The sequence below is a fragment of the Curcuma longa genome, unplaced genomic scaffold (genome assembly GCF_044706935.1).
Source record: "Curcuma longa cultivar G26 ecotype Majalengka, Jawa Barat unplaced genomic scaffold, ITB_CL_G26_1.1 utg509_np1212_2302976_RagTag, whole genome shotgun sequence".
Classification (NCBI taxonomy): Eukaryota; Viridiplantae; Streptophyta; class Magnoliopsida; order Zingiberales; family Zingiberaceae; genus Curcuma; species Curcuma longa.
Genome location: NW_027435603.1, coordinates 153,510 through 169,515, shown reverse-complemented (window position 1 = coordinate 169,515; position 16,006 = coordinate 153,510). Strand labels below are relative to the sequence as shown.

At 36.9% G+C, this 16,006-nt stretch overlaps 2 protein-coding genes and 1 pseudogene across 2 annotated transcripts; 1 reads left to right on the top strand and 2 right to left on the bottom strand.

The window, feature by feature from the left end:
* Positions 1-2,234: 2,234 nt before the first annotated feature.
* On the bottom strand, positions 2,235-2,781 carry LOC141820506 (uncharacterized). The gene has a single exon (XM_074707827.1). It carries the CDS (start codon positions 2,778-2,780, stop codon positions 2,235-2,237), a length of 546 nt encoding a protein of 181 aa, XP_074563928.1. The 5' UTR covers position 2,781.
* Positions 2,782-3,687: 906 nt separating this feature from the next.
* On the bottom strand, positions 3,688-6,794 carry LOC141820505 (myosin-binding protein 7-like; annotated as a pseudogene).
* Positions 6,795-10,003: 3,209 nt separating this feature from the next.
* Positions 10,004-14,036, top strand: LOC141820716 (putative NAD(P)H dehydrogenase (quinone) FQR1-like 2). Its single transcript, XM_074708084.1, has 3 exons — positions 10,004-10,146; positions 10,335-11,026; positions 13,596-14,036. Exons 2-3 carry the CDS (start codon positions 10,479-10,481, stop codon positions 13,822-13,824), a joined length of 777 nt encoding a protein of 258 aa, XP_074564185.1. The 5' UTR covers positions 10,004-10,146; positions 10,335-10,478; the 3' UTR covers positions 13,825-14,036.
* Positions 14,037-16,006: the final 1,970 nt, after the last annotated feature.

Here is a 16,006-nt window from a genome sequence, read left to right as displayed (position 1 = left end):
CCAAATAACCACATAAGAGATGACCCTTCTGTGGCTCCCACTTGCCTCTGGCTCTTCTCGGTGAACTGAAGAGTGCTTCAGAGAGAATTCAAGTGTTGTGACTCGTGTTGCTTTTCACCAACTTCACCAACTCTTTAATCAATTGCTGAGAGTGGGGGAAGCTTTGGTTATTATTGTTGATGACGGCGTAGGGAGAAAGACAATTAGCCAAAAAAAAAAAAAAGGGTATCTTGCAGATGACTTCACTCTGGAAGATACAATATGATGGACAAAAGTGGTTAAATATGTGAGACAGGACAAATTCATGGGGAAGCAAATGATGCAAAAAAGGTAAAGTTGGAGGTGGACATGCCATCTAACATGATCTGATCCCATGGATTTTACCTATTTTTCTAGTTCTTGATTTGAATGGTACAACTGAAAAATAGACACCATTTTTATATATATATATAAAAAGAGAGCTGTTGTAGCTAGGAATCAAATTAATTTTCTTGAGTGTTCTTAAACTTTTGACACAATTTAATCTCTATTAAAATAAATAAGGCGTTTTACTAAACCACACTATTAAATTTCTTAAATATTCAAATAAGGATTATGTTTTTTAAAACCACACTACTTGGTTGAGTAGAACTAAGATCTTATAAAAAAATTAAGGTGTATTTTGTTTTTCAAGTAGATCTCACTAATTCTTTACGGATTAAGTATTCTTACCCAACTAATTGTCAAGTAGAACTAACTTTTATTTTGTTCAAATTTATTTAATAAGGTAACAAGGACAAGTGGAGTTGAGGTTAATTATTCAAGTTGTTGAAATAGTTGTTCAAATTTGATTTCTTTCCTTTTTTTTATTTTAGTTTGAGCTTGGTTTAAATTTGGTTTTAATTTGATTAGTTTAAATATTTCTACACTTTTAACTGTGGCTTATTTGATTTTCTTTTAAAATTTTATATTTTTAAACTTGTTTAATTATATATATCCAAAACAAAATTAAGCCACCTCAAAGGAGGTTAAAATTACCTAAATATTTTTTCTTTATGGCCCTTTTAAAAAAAATCAAATTTATAAATCCAAAATTACATCAAATCTATAAATCCAAATTTAATTTCAAATTGTGAACACTTGAAAACATATTCTATTTAATTTTACTTTATTTTTTAAGGACTAGCAAAATTTTTTTTAAAAAAATTGAAGTATGTCTAATTGCCTCTACTTATGTTCATTTTAACGATTGAGCATATAAATATATTTTGATGATCTATCTCCATTTAAACATGTGCTTCTAAGTAAGTTCTTAGGTCTTCATTTTTTTTCACCTAAACATAAGTTCATATCTTATGCTCATTTTAATTTCAAATATCTAAATACTAATCCCTAAATAAATAATTTATTAATTGTTTAAGTATCTTTTTTAACAAAAGATTAAACAATAATATTTTTACACTCTCACTTTATATTCATTATGTTTATTTATTTATTATGTAATAGATATGTTATAAATAAATTTTATATGTCAAATTAAAATTTTCATATTTTATATTGTTTTACTCTAATTCTGTGAGATAATTAACTATAGAGCTTACTCGTCTCTGCAGTATTTAAAAAAAAAATTTCAATCAATTAGAAGACTTGATTATTTAATTAAATGATGTCCATTCGATAAAGGAAGCTTTTAATTGTATTATTAGATTAAACATTTAAATTTTAAATTTTAGCCCATTGAAACATATTTTGAATAGTCATTTTACTAAATCTACAATGTGCTTATTTTATGACTTGAATAACTATTTTTTAACATCTTTTTATTCATTTAAAAATTTATTTTGTAATAATCTAAGCACGTAATAAATAATCTATATATATAGTGATTTATCTATTATTAAATAATAGATCATAAACTGTAAAAAATAATTTTCAATAGAGCAGAATAAGAGAGTTAATGGTGGGAAACTTAATCGGGATTAGGTAATGGAAGGCCTTGTTCAGTTCATGAAGATTTTATATTTTTGATTCACAATTTCTAAAAAAATAAAAATGTTAAAGAATAAAAAATAAATATTTATCATATATCCCCTCTAATAAAAATGTACCAAGAAATTAATAATAAATATTGATTTTTCATTTTTTTTAAAATTAAAAAATCTCATTTTTTAAGCATAATTTTAATCTCTCTTCAACCTGCGAGATTCTCACATTGTCGCCGTTCCCCCTCTTCCTTCGCAGACGAACCACGGCCTTTACTCCTTCCGCGAAGGGCTTCTCCAAAATCCGGCGCCATAGAACCTTGCCGACATCTCCTTCTCCAACGCCACCAGCTCCGGCAACGCCAGCTTCGTAGGGCACGCCGCATCATCCCTCAACCTCACCAACGACCTGGTAGCGTGGAAGCTGATGCCGCCGTCGTCATCGCCATCGACTGGATTGACTCTGTTATTCGTCAGAAGTCCGGGCCTATTCCTCACAAGTCCGACGCCACGGCGAGTCATGCCACCGGCTCCGCATAGGGCCCGCCGGACGAGCCCCGCGGGAAGCTTCACGGCCGCCAGATAGACGAGGTTAGCTAGGCCGCATGGGCAGCAACAGACGACGGCGGTGCACTCCGCCGCGGTTTGCCCGGTCGACTCAGCGATCCGTGCGCCCAGGTTCGGCTCATGGTTTCCCTTCAAGACCAGCGGTAGTTGCCGCTGGCATCGGTAGGACCGATAGGCAGCGAAGACTGGGGCAGCTCCTCCTCCGGCTTGGTAAGGGATGACCGCAGGAGGATAAGATGACTTCTTCGCCATCTTCCCCTCCCCCGTCGTTCAGATTTCTCCAAGCTCGATCGACTCCGGAAGTCGATAGATAATTTATATAGAAGGGGACAACGACGGCCACCAATTAAAGGCGCGATGGGGTAGAACACGCAACACCTATGAAGATGGATATCGCGCTTCGAGTCAAAACGCTTTCCGTGGACATCGGATATCGACAGATGGAGATGTTATTTGCTGAATTTTGCATCTTTCTGAGGTGCCAATTGGTAGGTAGCTAATTTTGGGTGCTCAGCTGGATGAGCAGTCTACGCCATCTAAATTCCGATCGATCGAGGTGTCGGCATGTCAAATTCAGGACCAAGCGACTTTTCAGGTTGCTTTCCTATGAACGTTGACCGAGGGACTTCAGTTGGACGCCAAACTCTTCGCATTCTTCCAAACATGTCGCGTTCCAAAATTCCGTTGCGTTTTTGAATGGTGGCGCCGGCGGCTGTGGCTGCAGGCTCCTTTGGCCAACGTTCGGGTTTGACAGTGGCAAGGGCGATACATGCCGAGAGGTAGTTGTTGGGCAATGACATCTCTACCGTGACCGGGTGAGGATCGGAGAAGCGACGATCACCGGCACAGGATAAACGGCTACGAGTCGTTGCTGCATCTGAGAGGCGACGGCGGGGTAATTCTTGGGATGTTCCGGAGAAGCATAGACCATGGCGGCGGTGTATGTCGTCGGAGCATGAAGAGGTAGAGAGCTTCAATCTAAATCTCATCATATCCTCTTCTTGCATGTCTTCCTTCTACGTTCCATTCTTTAACTTGTGTGGTTGTTGGGCAAATTGAAATTAGCAAAACACCTATCTCTGTTGTGAGCAAGAGGAGGTTAAATTCCACCATTACGGTGAACAACACTCAAAAAAGCAGACAGGAGAATGACAAAATATACACAAAATAATCACACTAAAGTAGAGTAAAATTCAAACCAGTGTCCACGCATTTAAGGTACATGAAAGAATACATTCGCTGCTAACGACTTAGTATCAAAAGCAGCTTGACAATCAAGACGAAATCCCCACGGGAATGGCCCCCCTATAGACTAAAAAAGAATACATTTGCCAATGGACAATTAACATCAATACCCTAGTCGATTTACATATCTGATCTTTGTTTTGAGAGTCTTGGTGCAGTAGGAATAGAAGTCACCCCTGTGGCTATGCTCTTCCAAGGAGATGCTTTCCATGCCTTGTGTTGATAGATTTCTCTAAGAGCATCAATAAGCCAACAATACCAACGGAGAGCCCAAAGGTGTATCTGGAAAGGTAACAGTTAACAGAGATCTCAATTTTCATCTGATTGAAACAATGAAAGATTTATATGTTTATAGCGAAATTTGCAAACATACCTTAATTGAGATGGTCTCCAGAAAAATGAGAAGAAACTCTGCATAAATTATTTTAAAAAATGCTGTTAGACTTCATATAACAACCATTCCCTTTGAGATTGCCTCAAATTTTGATGAATGAGACAAGATTGTCAATACATAATCAATAATAGATAGGGAAATTAACAGGCTTCACATTTACACTGGCAAGGTCGTGTACAATATGTGAGAGATACAAGTAGGGGGTTCCTAAGCAAAGATTAAAGTTAACTTTTTTAAGATTTGAGCACAAATGCCTTCCATGGCACATTCCCATGGACGTCCAAATAGTCAACAGATTCCAATACTGGAGACAAATGTTACTACAAGAACAGCTACAAGATGTATGTAGGAGAACATTCAATGTGAAGAAAAAGACAATCAATTTCTAGCTTGGAGCTTGTAAAATATGCATAGTCGCGACAAGCATAAAAAAACTAGTTTGATTAACAAGATCCACAATAATGCTCCCTTGTCGTTACTAATCAAGCCCAAAAACCAATTAATATGAACAAATCCAAAAAAGATGAAACACTACAATTGTAGAAACTCAATAAGAAAGCTACATCATTAAAATACCACTGTTGCATTCAGCATACACCTTTCAATGATCTAATCAAACAAAACACTAACTCATTAGGGGTTTCAAATGACTCATACTTCAAGTCAATTACTATCAAAAAATTAATACCCCAAATAATTGCACAAAAGTATTCATGAATAGTGAATAAAATTTTGGATTTCAGAGGATTCTCATAGGATCAGTAAAAAAAAAACACAAGTACTCACTTTCATATCTTCTTACTGTATTACAGGTTAATGCAAGGACAATCTGATGCAAGAAGAAATTGACACTGGAAAATGACATAGTACTATAAAGTGAATAGCCAAGATTGCTTGTATAATTGCATCGGAACTACTATGATAACTGTTTTGATTTCTGTGTAACTGTATTCTTACCTTCTCGGATACGTCAAATTTGCATCTTCTGAATTGAATTACTGAAGTCACATGACTTCTTAACTGTTTCTCATCAATCATAAACAGACAGATTTTGAACTTTTGATCAGACTAACAGTAGAACATTTATGCATAATTTTTCTCTATTATAATTAAGGTAAAAACCCTTCAGCAGTCTATTTTTCACTTGTGAAACCAATAAGTCTTTGAAGGATTATCTCCAAATTTGACATGTTCTACGCATCCAAACACCCATCGAGATTCCAAACATTTTCATGTTCAGCATGTTTCATTTTGGTGTCTGTCGAAACACTTAAATTGAGTCTACATACCAAAAAACTTGTGCATTGAAAATATATAAAAAAAGAATTGATATTTACCTTAATCATCGAAATGAAAGAAAACCTCTCGACAGTAGGTGGTTTCTTCACAATCCTTCTCTCTGTATCACCTTCCTTGAACATTTGTTGAGCAATTTCTTTCAATAACACTAGCTCAGCCTTATCTATGTTTAAGGAAAGTAAGGACTGCCTCATGGATTCTCGATCAGCCTCAAGTGCCTGGAGCCGCGTAAAAAGCTTCCTTACTTCGTCTTCGTCAACGCCGCCACTTACACCCATACTGTTCTGGAGATCCCTTGGTTTACTGATATAGTCTTCACTCACCATGCGCACTGCATCCACCGTATGCACTTGGTCATTCGTATCATCTTTTCCAACACAATCTGACGCACAGTCAACCGTGGAAGGGGCAATCCTCTCCCTTACTGTGCTCGAGGCCTGAAACTGGGTGGCTTGGTGACTGTCCCACTATAACCGTCTTGTCCATTACTTCACAAAAATCGTTGCTTGACTTCCGTTCGAGCTGGCTGATCTGGCGGTTCAGCTTCTGGAATTGCTTAGGACTCGCACATAAGGCGCGCTGATCAAATTGGGGATAATCGCGAAGAAGCAGGTCGAAATGGGGGAATGAACAGGAAGCCGTGTCGAGAGGACTCTTTTGCGGCGAGGGAGGCGCATCGCCATCGATGTCGATGCCATGGCTGTGAAGGCGCTGGCGGTATGCCTGGAGTGCACGGCTTAGGACTTCGATGGCTTGGTCTCTCTTGAATAGCAGATCCTCTAGAGCAGCGATCTCTTGCTGGTTGTGCACCATCTTCCCCTCGGCAAAACGCTTGAACTGGCGTGCTTCCATCAAACTCTCAGCCTTCTCTCGCTGCAGGCGGAGGATCATCGACATAGCCTCGGTGGCAGAGGACGCGGCAGCATTGCGCTCCTCCTCAAGCTCCATCTGTAGCTTCTGCACCGCCTGGTGGTGGTCGATTAGGGCCTGACGAAGGGCCTCCACTTCAATCTCCATCGCCACCTTGGCCACGCCTGCGCAGGCTTCGTTGCCGCCTGGGGCTTTGTCGTCCATCCCCTCCAGCTTCCGCTTCATGCTCTGGCTCCATGAAACTGAGGGAGAAGAAGCAGAGTCGCAGCAAAGGCAGGCGCAGGCACACATCCCGCTCCCTGCCTCTGCGCCGCCTTCTCCTCTTTCCCCGGGTAAGGGTGCAGATTCCTGGGATTCCATGGTTTCGGGGAGAACATGAAGAAGCAGCAGGATCCGAAATCGAGCTAGGGCTCCGAATCGAATGGAAAGGAAGAGAAATCGGCAATAAAACGCGTCGTCTCCCCTCTTTTCCAAGTCGCCTTCTACTCTCCCACCCCTCGACGGTTCTCCGTATCCTTCCCTTAATTATAATTAAAAAAAATGTTAATTCGCAATTAGTTAGATTAATAAGGAAGATACAAGTCGTCGTTCCAATGATATCCACGATCGCCCAATCGACACAGTGACGTAACCGTCGAGGTTAACGAATAACAGCATTAATGTCTTATTTACTCTGCAAGATAAATATAAAAAAAACTAAAAAAATTAATCTGAAATTCATTGACAACCACCCTATCGACACCATCGCCCTTCGCCTTGTCCGTTCCTGCAGTGCCCGGTCAATGCCGGCACTCGATGAGTAATTAATCCACTTGCGATGCTGCATTACATGGTTGACTTGTTCATCCGTATACAAAGTCAGAGGGGAGGTTTGAATAAAATACATAGCAGTTAGTTGGTTACGATCTTTGCAGACTTGTAGGTCCCAAAAGTTTGAATCTTGCCGAAATCAGGTAATACCCTCCTGTATTGTGATCAATTGCAGTTTCTCGATTTACCTCCTCACAGATAGTTTGATTGCGTTCTCCATTTAAAGGAAAATTCTTTTGTTCATCCGTTTACAAGTCAGAGGGGAGGTTTGTCATTAATAAATCACCGCTAGTTGCTTTTGCTCAACATTATTCAAGCATTATGAGCATTAATGATGTATGGGCAGTATGGACACAGACTCCGAACAAACAACCGTAGTGCAGCATCAATCCTTATCGGAAAAACTTAAATTGAGTTAAATATGAATTGGATCCGATCCGTATTTACCACTATGTTGCTTCATCAATATATTTTACTTTTCTAAGACATGGATATAGCTCAATTCGAATATCTTCATCCCATTCATCCTTCCATATAAGCACATCTTCTTCTTCCTTTTCTATCTTTGAAAATTATTTTCAAAACTTTTCATTTTAAAGCGACATTAATCTTCATCATGTTCAAAAGACAAGTTTTTCTGAAGAACTCATGTCCAGACATCTAATTTACTAAACCAATGGATTGATCTTACATAGCAACCAATTGTTTTTACTTGACCTCAAGCAATTTCATTGACTTCAACTTAAAAGAAAATTTTTATTCTCACCTAACATGTCTTCAAGTTGATCCTGTTCCATTCCTTGAGACCTTGATAAGTTTTCAGCCTTCAAGTACTCCTATTTGATCTACGTCAACTAAGTTAACATTTTTTCAAATATGTATAGATGTTCTTTGATATTTGTTGAAGTTGCCAAGAGATTTAATCTCCTAGACTTTCATCTGTCAAGGTTTCACTTAAGATTTCTTGCAAAACACTCTGTTCTTCTTGACCTGTCCATATTTCACCTTCCAAGAGCTCACTTTCAAGATTTGGTATTGAGCATTTGGTCTTTCTTAAAATGTCAAAACTTCACTTACCAAACATTCCGAAAGTTCACCTTTTAAATATCCAATTCTCTTTAATTTACTTAGACTTTACCTGTCCAAACATTCGATCTAATTTCTTAATCTGTCAAGACTTCGTTTGCCAATAGCTCACCTCCAAATTAAATTTCATGCCTAACTTTCATTTGTGAATTTAGAGCTGTCAAACTTTTTTGCTATCAAACTTCCATTTACCAAGCTGGCAAAACTGCAATTGTAATTATGTTAAGATTCTGTACCTACACACTTAACATAACTAATTAAATAATTAAGTCAATTTTATCTAACTTAAATATTGTGTCTATGGTTTAACCAATCACATCAAAATCAATCCAACTCAAATGTGCTTGCAAAAACAATGCACTTCCTAAAAGTCTATCGTATGCATAATCTCCTCTATCAAGCATACCCAACTTTCGAATACTGCTCAATTCCAGCTTAGTCTCCTATACACCTGTCCAAATTTGAGATGTATGCTAGATTTAATAACCTAACAAGCAACAAACTATTAAGATATGACCAAAATAATGCAATCTTTTATTGTTATCACTACTGGATGATCTAAGATGAGTGTAAAAGGATTTAATCCACGTGAGTTCATCAATTAAGTTTAATTAACGCTACGTCAATTAGGCGGTATGCTTAAGCTTACATTTTTTATGACATGACAATATGAATTTATTAGCCCAGAGACTACTAAATTCCTGACTCTGCCATTAGAATAAGACATAAGACGTGCATATATCAAATCTCAACACCTAAATCCCTCTATATATATATATATCAAATTATAATTGCGGCCTGAATTATTCAGGGCGGCTTGACACTGTCATTGTTCAATTTATATCAGCCTATTTGACTCCTTCAACGCACCAACCGATCAGTTGTCTGAATTGTTTAGTTTATTGTTATCATTTATGTAGCCTACATTGTGGGTATAAACAATAAACACACTCAAATTAATCGATGTAGTCAAAGTATGAAATATGTTATAATGTAATTATTCAACTCAAAAATGAAAGATAGGAAATTAGTGGACGTCTTTTGAAATGAAAGAACTTGCAAGATAGTTGAGATTGCTCTGAGATGACTCAGTAGGCTTTCTATTTTTTGGTAATATATATTTGAGTGATCTATATATATATATATGACATTGAGGCCTTTTTACATGTGGATGGAATGAATGCTCTTTAGATATATATATAATAACAAATGTGAAATATAAAAACGAAGTGCATGTGGAATAATTGCTGAAAAATAAATCCAGAGACACACTGAAAATTTTCTCCTTCTGTAAATATTAAGTTAGAAAAGGATACATTTGTAGTTTTTTTTATTATTGGAATCATTTAAAATTATAAAAATAATAATAAAATAATACACGTTTTGTTTTTCATAGCATGATTTGAATTTATTATTTGAATTTCTAATTACCTTAAAGCAGCTTCAAATGAATAAATCACAAAAGACAAAATTAATTGTTATTTTAATGCATTAATTATTAAGGAATTTATATCATGATATGTGAAATTTTGAAACGCCTTTCAAAATTTTAAAATTATCAACAACACCCCTACTCCTAGATGCGATAATCAATAGTACCGAATCATCGAATAATGCCAGCCCTCCTTTAAGAACCAATAAACCCCTACGTGGCATCCATTTATTGGACAAACTGACCGATTCGCTGCACTGCCAGTTGCAGGAGATCTCCTTCCATTGGCGGTAGGTGTAACAGGATGTCACCAAAACCTTCTCGAAGTTCAAGTCAGCACGACAGCGAAGCGATGTGCTGCGCTCGACTCAAGCACCCTTCTTTATCCCCGTTCGAAGCGCGAAGAATACCCGATTTGATTCGGATCTCGGACTCGCCGAGGAAATCGGCGCGCGGCTGCTCCACTCCAGAGGAAAGTTAGGGTAAGAACCGATATCTGGCGGTGTACGATCTCTTGTTGATTGGGTTATCGGGGTTAATTTTAGTAGGTTTCGATTTCGCTTTAAATGCTAAAGATTCGGTTGATTTCCATTCTTGTTCGTGCATTTTCTTGCGGCCAATTAGGGTTTCAGTCTGATTTCATTATTCTGCAATGGTATTTGGTCTGCAGTGGGTGAAACTGATAACACGGCGCAGGCGAAATTGGTAGGTATTAATACTCGTATCGAGTATTGAAGTTGTTGGACCGATTTAGGGTTTCTGCAAGAGTGTGAAGAAGAGGGCATTGAAGGATTTGTGTTGTTTTTAGAGGTTAATGGGAAAGGGAGGAGGATGCTTCCCGAGCAAGAATCGGAACACTGTCTCTAGTTCTGTCAAGTCTTCCGCAATTGATCGTAATGCCCCCATTCCAGAGGAGGAGAATACTGAGGGCAGTGCTGAGGTTGTTCAACCTGCATCTTCCACAGCAACACCTATCGAGCACAAGTTAAAGATCTTCATCGTGTTCTACTCTATGTACGGCCACGTCGAGTCACTTGCCAAGAAGATGAAGGAGGGGGTGGATGGCATAGAAGGGGCAGAGGGTATTCTTTATCGTGTTGAAGAGACTCTCCCGCAGGAGGTGTTGGAAAAGATGCAAGCGCCACCGAAGGATCCAGCGATCCCCCTGATATCTGCTGCTGAGCTGACAGAGGCTGATGGCATACTATTTGGATTTCCAACAAGGTATGGGTGCATGGCAGCTCAGATGAAAGCCTTTTTTGATTCTACAGGGCAGCTATGGAGGGAGCAAAAGCTAGCCGGCAAGCCAGCTGGATTTTTCGTGAGCACAGGGAGCCAAGGTGGAGGACAAGAAACTACAATGTAAGAAAACTTTTTACCAAACCGTTCTTGTTTTCCTAGGCCTTAATTTTCTGTTTTTCTTATTTTAACTATGCTCTTTTTACTTGTCAGTCTTCCACTAGGGAAAGGTTTTTCTCCCACAATTGCATATGGCGACTTAGTACTAGCAACTGCATATTTGTGTATAATATTAATCTTTATGATTTATATAACTTGCTGATCGGATGTTTCCTTTTTAAATAACAAATTGTTATTCTTATGGCATCAAACGCTCCATACAGAAAACATGTTATATAACATTTTGGCACACTGAACCGGAAAAAATGACCAATAAATCTGGAATTATCTATCTTAAACATTGTTTGTTTCTTGTTGTCTTGATGGCATATAATTTTATATGAAATGACTTATTGGAAGTACATGTTTCTTTTTCTATTCACTACAAGACCTTGATCCTGTAACCATAATTATTTTCTTCTTTATCCCTCCTTACAAATTGTTTTAGTGAAAGCCTCATGGATTTTTCTTCTGCTTTGATCTATGTGTCTGATGACAGGATAGACCGATATATCTTGCTTTGTTCTGCCCTTGTATCCTGATTCATAACCTGGGGCTTAATGAGATGCTTTAAGTCTTAAGCCTGCAAGAAGAAATCACAGGACATAAAAATGTATAATATATCATATGTGAAGTACAGCAAGAAAATTCTGCATAAGTTCAAAGAGGTGAACCTATTTCTTTTTGTAGTTTGCCTCATGCTCATATTGGAGTCTACCCTTGATCTATCTACTATAAGCATCATCTGATTTTGTATATCCAATTTTGCACTCACTTAAAATAGAAATGGCAATGGGTCGGATTTCATATCCTCCATCTCCATGCCTATTTATTATATCTATCCTCATCCCCATCCCCATCAGGTATTTAATTTTCATCCTCATATCCATACCCATTGAAGGATCGGATACTCATCCCTATCCAATCAGAGGATTGGATATCCTCTATACTAATAATTTTCTTCATTTCATCCAATTATCATCATTCAACAAAAGCAGATTATAAAAGAAGAATATTTTCATTCAAAAATAATAAAAACTAATTTGCAATTTATATTACCTTATTTCTCACTCGATAACCAATTTTGAGTGTCAACCAGCACCACTGTGATGTGATTGGTACTGCATAAATCTTAAAATCAACACTATTGTGGTACTTTATTTTGAAAACCAACACCGCAGTGGTGTTGATTTTCAAATATCAGCACCATTATGGTGTTGGATTTCAAAGAACAACACCACATTGATGTTGGTTGACAGTGAAATGAAAGAAAAAAAATAGTTAGTGGGTTTTGAATTTTGTTTGAAATTTTGAGAAAAGAAATCTTTCTTTAATATATATATATATATATATATATATATATATATATATATATATAAAATTTAATCGGATATTTAGGTGTATGGGTAGGATTTTATCAGACCCGCCTCCATACCTGAATTTGAAAATCCATATACTTGATTATTTAATCGGGTTCAAAAAATCCCTCCATACCTTCCTCCATTCGGGTTGGGTATCAGATTCTCCATCGGGTTCGGAGGAAATTGTCATCCTTAACTTTAAAATGATTTTCTGTAGGTGCATTATAAATATTCTGTTTATCTTGATTCCTGAATGCCTGCTGGTCATTATCTTAAAGTGAATTGATTTGATTGATAACATTTATGTATATTCTAAATGATTACCCTAAGTGATCTGAACTTAATAACAGTTATCTTAGGAACTGACTAGTGATTATTTGTTAGATTTAGATTTGAACTTGGTAAGATTTTTGATGTAATTTTCTGGTGCATGTTCTTTTTTTTTTGGATTAATGCTAACAGTATTTGTTATAACTCACAAGGAAAATGTTTGTCTTGGATGTTGATTGAATTCCAGGTACAGATTGTTGAATATATATTTCTTCTTTTTATGTTTACGTAAATCGTAATTGTTGTATTGAATAGTAAACATTTTAGAAGGTTTACCTAAGGTTACATGGAATTATTTTCTATATTTATCCAGTTACATACGCTCTAATTCTTAGATGGATCAACATCCATTTTGTTATCTCAAATCTGTGAATCTTTGCGCTAGATTAAGAACCATATGCAAATATTGTACATTTTTGTTTGACCAACAGAAATAGTGCTCCAATTTACAATTTGGGAGGCATGGTTTGAATTGGTAAACGATTTACACTGTGCAGAAAATATCAAACAAAACCAGAGGATTGAATAGCTTTTCTGTATGCATTTAGAAAATTGTTTAAAGTGGATATTTCGACAGAATTAACTTCTAAAAAGTGCACAGTGCACAATAGCAGTGTCTGAGTAGCTTGTTTGTTGCATCAGTATGACCACTTTTGCAATCTAATCTTTATATAATTCTTTTATGGTAGCGCTTTAGTTAATTTTCTTTACCAAAGGGTGCAGAAACTTGGATTTTACACTATAATTTTACTTTCATTGACATTTTTGAAGTTCTTGTTTTTCAATGAGATGCTAATAATATCATATTTACTAAATTAATTTGGTGCACTTTGCTTGTGTAGTTGGACTGCCATAACTCAATTAACCCACCATGGGATGCTCTTTGTTCCCATTGGGTACACCTTTGGAGCTGGTATGTTTGCCATAGATGAAATTAGAGGTGGTTCTCCATATGGTGCTGGTGTTTATGCTGGTGATGGATCTAGGCAAGCAAGTGAAGGGGAGCTTGCTCTTGCACAGCACCAAGGCAAATACATGGCTTCTATAGTCAAGAAACTGGCGCGTGCATGATGCATTTCCCTTTTTCAAATACCTATTCACTCTATTTAATTACTGTTAATTGCCTTATCAGTTGGATGAATAAGTTTATGCTCTTTCTCCTTTTTTTTTTTTTTGGTTTTTTTAGCTCAGTCTGCTGGGCGTCATTAAAAGTGTGCAAGGCGTTTCAATCAATGTATTCTTATCATCTCTCATTTTAATTGTATTTCAAATTTGATTCAGTTTCTCTGGAAGGCAGCAATATGAGGGAAATCGTCAGTGATTATATTTAGTGGTGTGAATGTATTGTGTTTGGGTCGTCAGTGAGAAATTCACTAGCTGTTTACAAAAGCACATGGAGTTGCAGATGTCTGAAACATAGCAGGAACTAATACAGAATCTAAATAGTCCAAACTAGTACATAATTCTTACACAAATCTGAAACAACAGCACTTGACTTATCTTATATTTGGACTTTTCATTTGCCCGATGCTTTGTGCTGACACTCAAGTAGAGACCTGATATTTCTATTGATTATGTCCAAGAATTTTAGCAGCAGCTGTAGCAAACCTCATAAGTCGGTATCTATTTTCAGTTTATACAAACTGATACAACTGTAGTTTCAGTTTTGCATTCGAAACCTGATACAAATGCAGTATCCGAAGCTATATCAAGCTGAGGTTGTGCAAGCCGAAGTTATGTAATACCATGTGAAACAGAGAATACATGGTTTCATATTTCAGATCAAGCCAAACTGATACAACTACAGCTTTTAGATTTCAAAGATCATCCTCCAAAGCAGGAAAATAAACAAGGTTGCATATACTAAACGCTAACACAAGCATGTTATATGGTTTGGCACCCTACACCATAGCCCATGACTTATCGGTTAGTCACTTTCTTTCTCCTTCGCTGATAACCTTCGGAGGTAAAGAAATGCCTTACAACAAACTACATAATAACCTAAAAGGAAGGTGAAAGACCACCAGAGAATAAGGGTTAAATGAGTTGGACAATCAATATTTCATCAATCCTTGAATGTTCCCCATGATCCCCTTTATATAAAGCCTTCAAGCTCCTTTTGTTCTTTTGTCTTCGATGAGTTAGTTGACCGGATCCATCACACCATTGACTAATGTCTCGATTGTTTCGATTTGTAGTTTACCATTGGCTAACCATTATAGCCCCTATATCATCAAACTATGGCAACACAACTTTGTTAGATCAACTACTACTTTTGGCTTTCTTGTATTAGTTAACTAATCTCAAATTAGTTGACTATCCAATTAATTTAACTATAAATAGAAATAAGATTTTGTTTACTGCTGATCAACTTAAGTCAACATCTTAGCCGACTTAGCTCATCAATCAATTGGAATCACCTTTAGCTGACCAAAGCCCTAACTATGATCATCCTAATGATTGAGTTTTAGTTGAAATCTTCCAACTTCTAAGGATACATGTATCTCAACTCTCACAACTCACATAAGAGTTTACCTTCCACTATTTAACTTCATCATCAAGGTCATCTCCTACTAGGTCCTCAAATCCTCGAGTCCATAATTCACTTCACATGTCATCCTTCAATCTTTTCCTATTTTAATTGTCTTCTTCTGGATACAATATCCATCTATGATCTCTTGAATGTCTTATATCATCCTTTTATAATCTGTAGTTGACTTCAAATTTCTGAACTAACTAACTTGGTCATACCAAATCATACTTTATTAGTTGCTTTAACAACACCTTAATATTTCTCTTTGTACAGCCCCTTGGGTGCCTCATACAATATTTTCCAAACTCCATTTGACCTTCAAGCCATTAAGCTTGTTGCTTTAGTTTCACTAAATCATCATCAACACTTCACCTTATCGACTTACAAGCTCTATAAGCTGATAAGCTCCATATGTGTCTTGACAAGTTCTTGTAAAATTTAATACTCATATCAAATACAAAATGCAAGACTCGATGTAAATCCTTTATACAAACATTAAAATCCAATATCAAATTCGACCACTTAAGACACGATTGCACCAACAAGGACCGCATTGATAAACTGGTTTGAACAAAATCCCACACAAGCTTCTGTTGGTTCTTCCACCAGTAGAGAGGAGTTATAACAAATATAAATTGTTGATTTGACCAGATCAAAGGGTAGTCGCCATGTTTCTTTGAATCCACCCAGATTAATGGGGAGCACTACATTTGGAGGTGC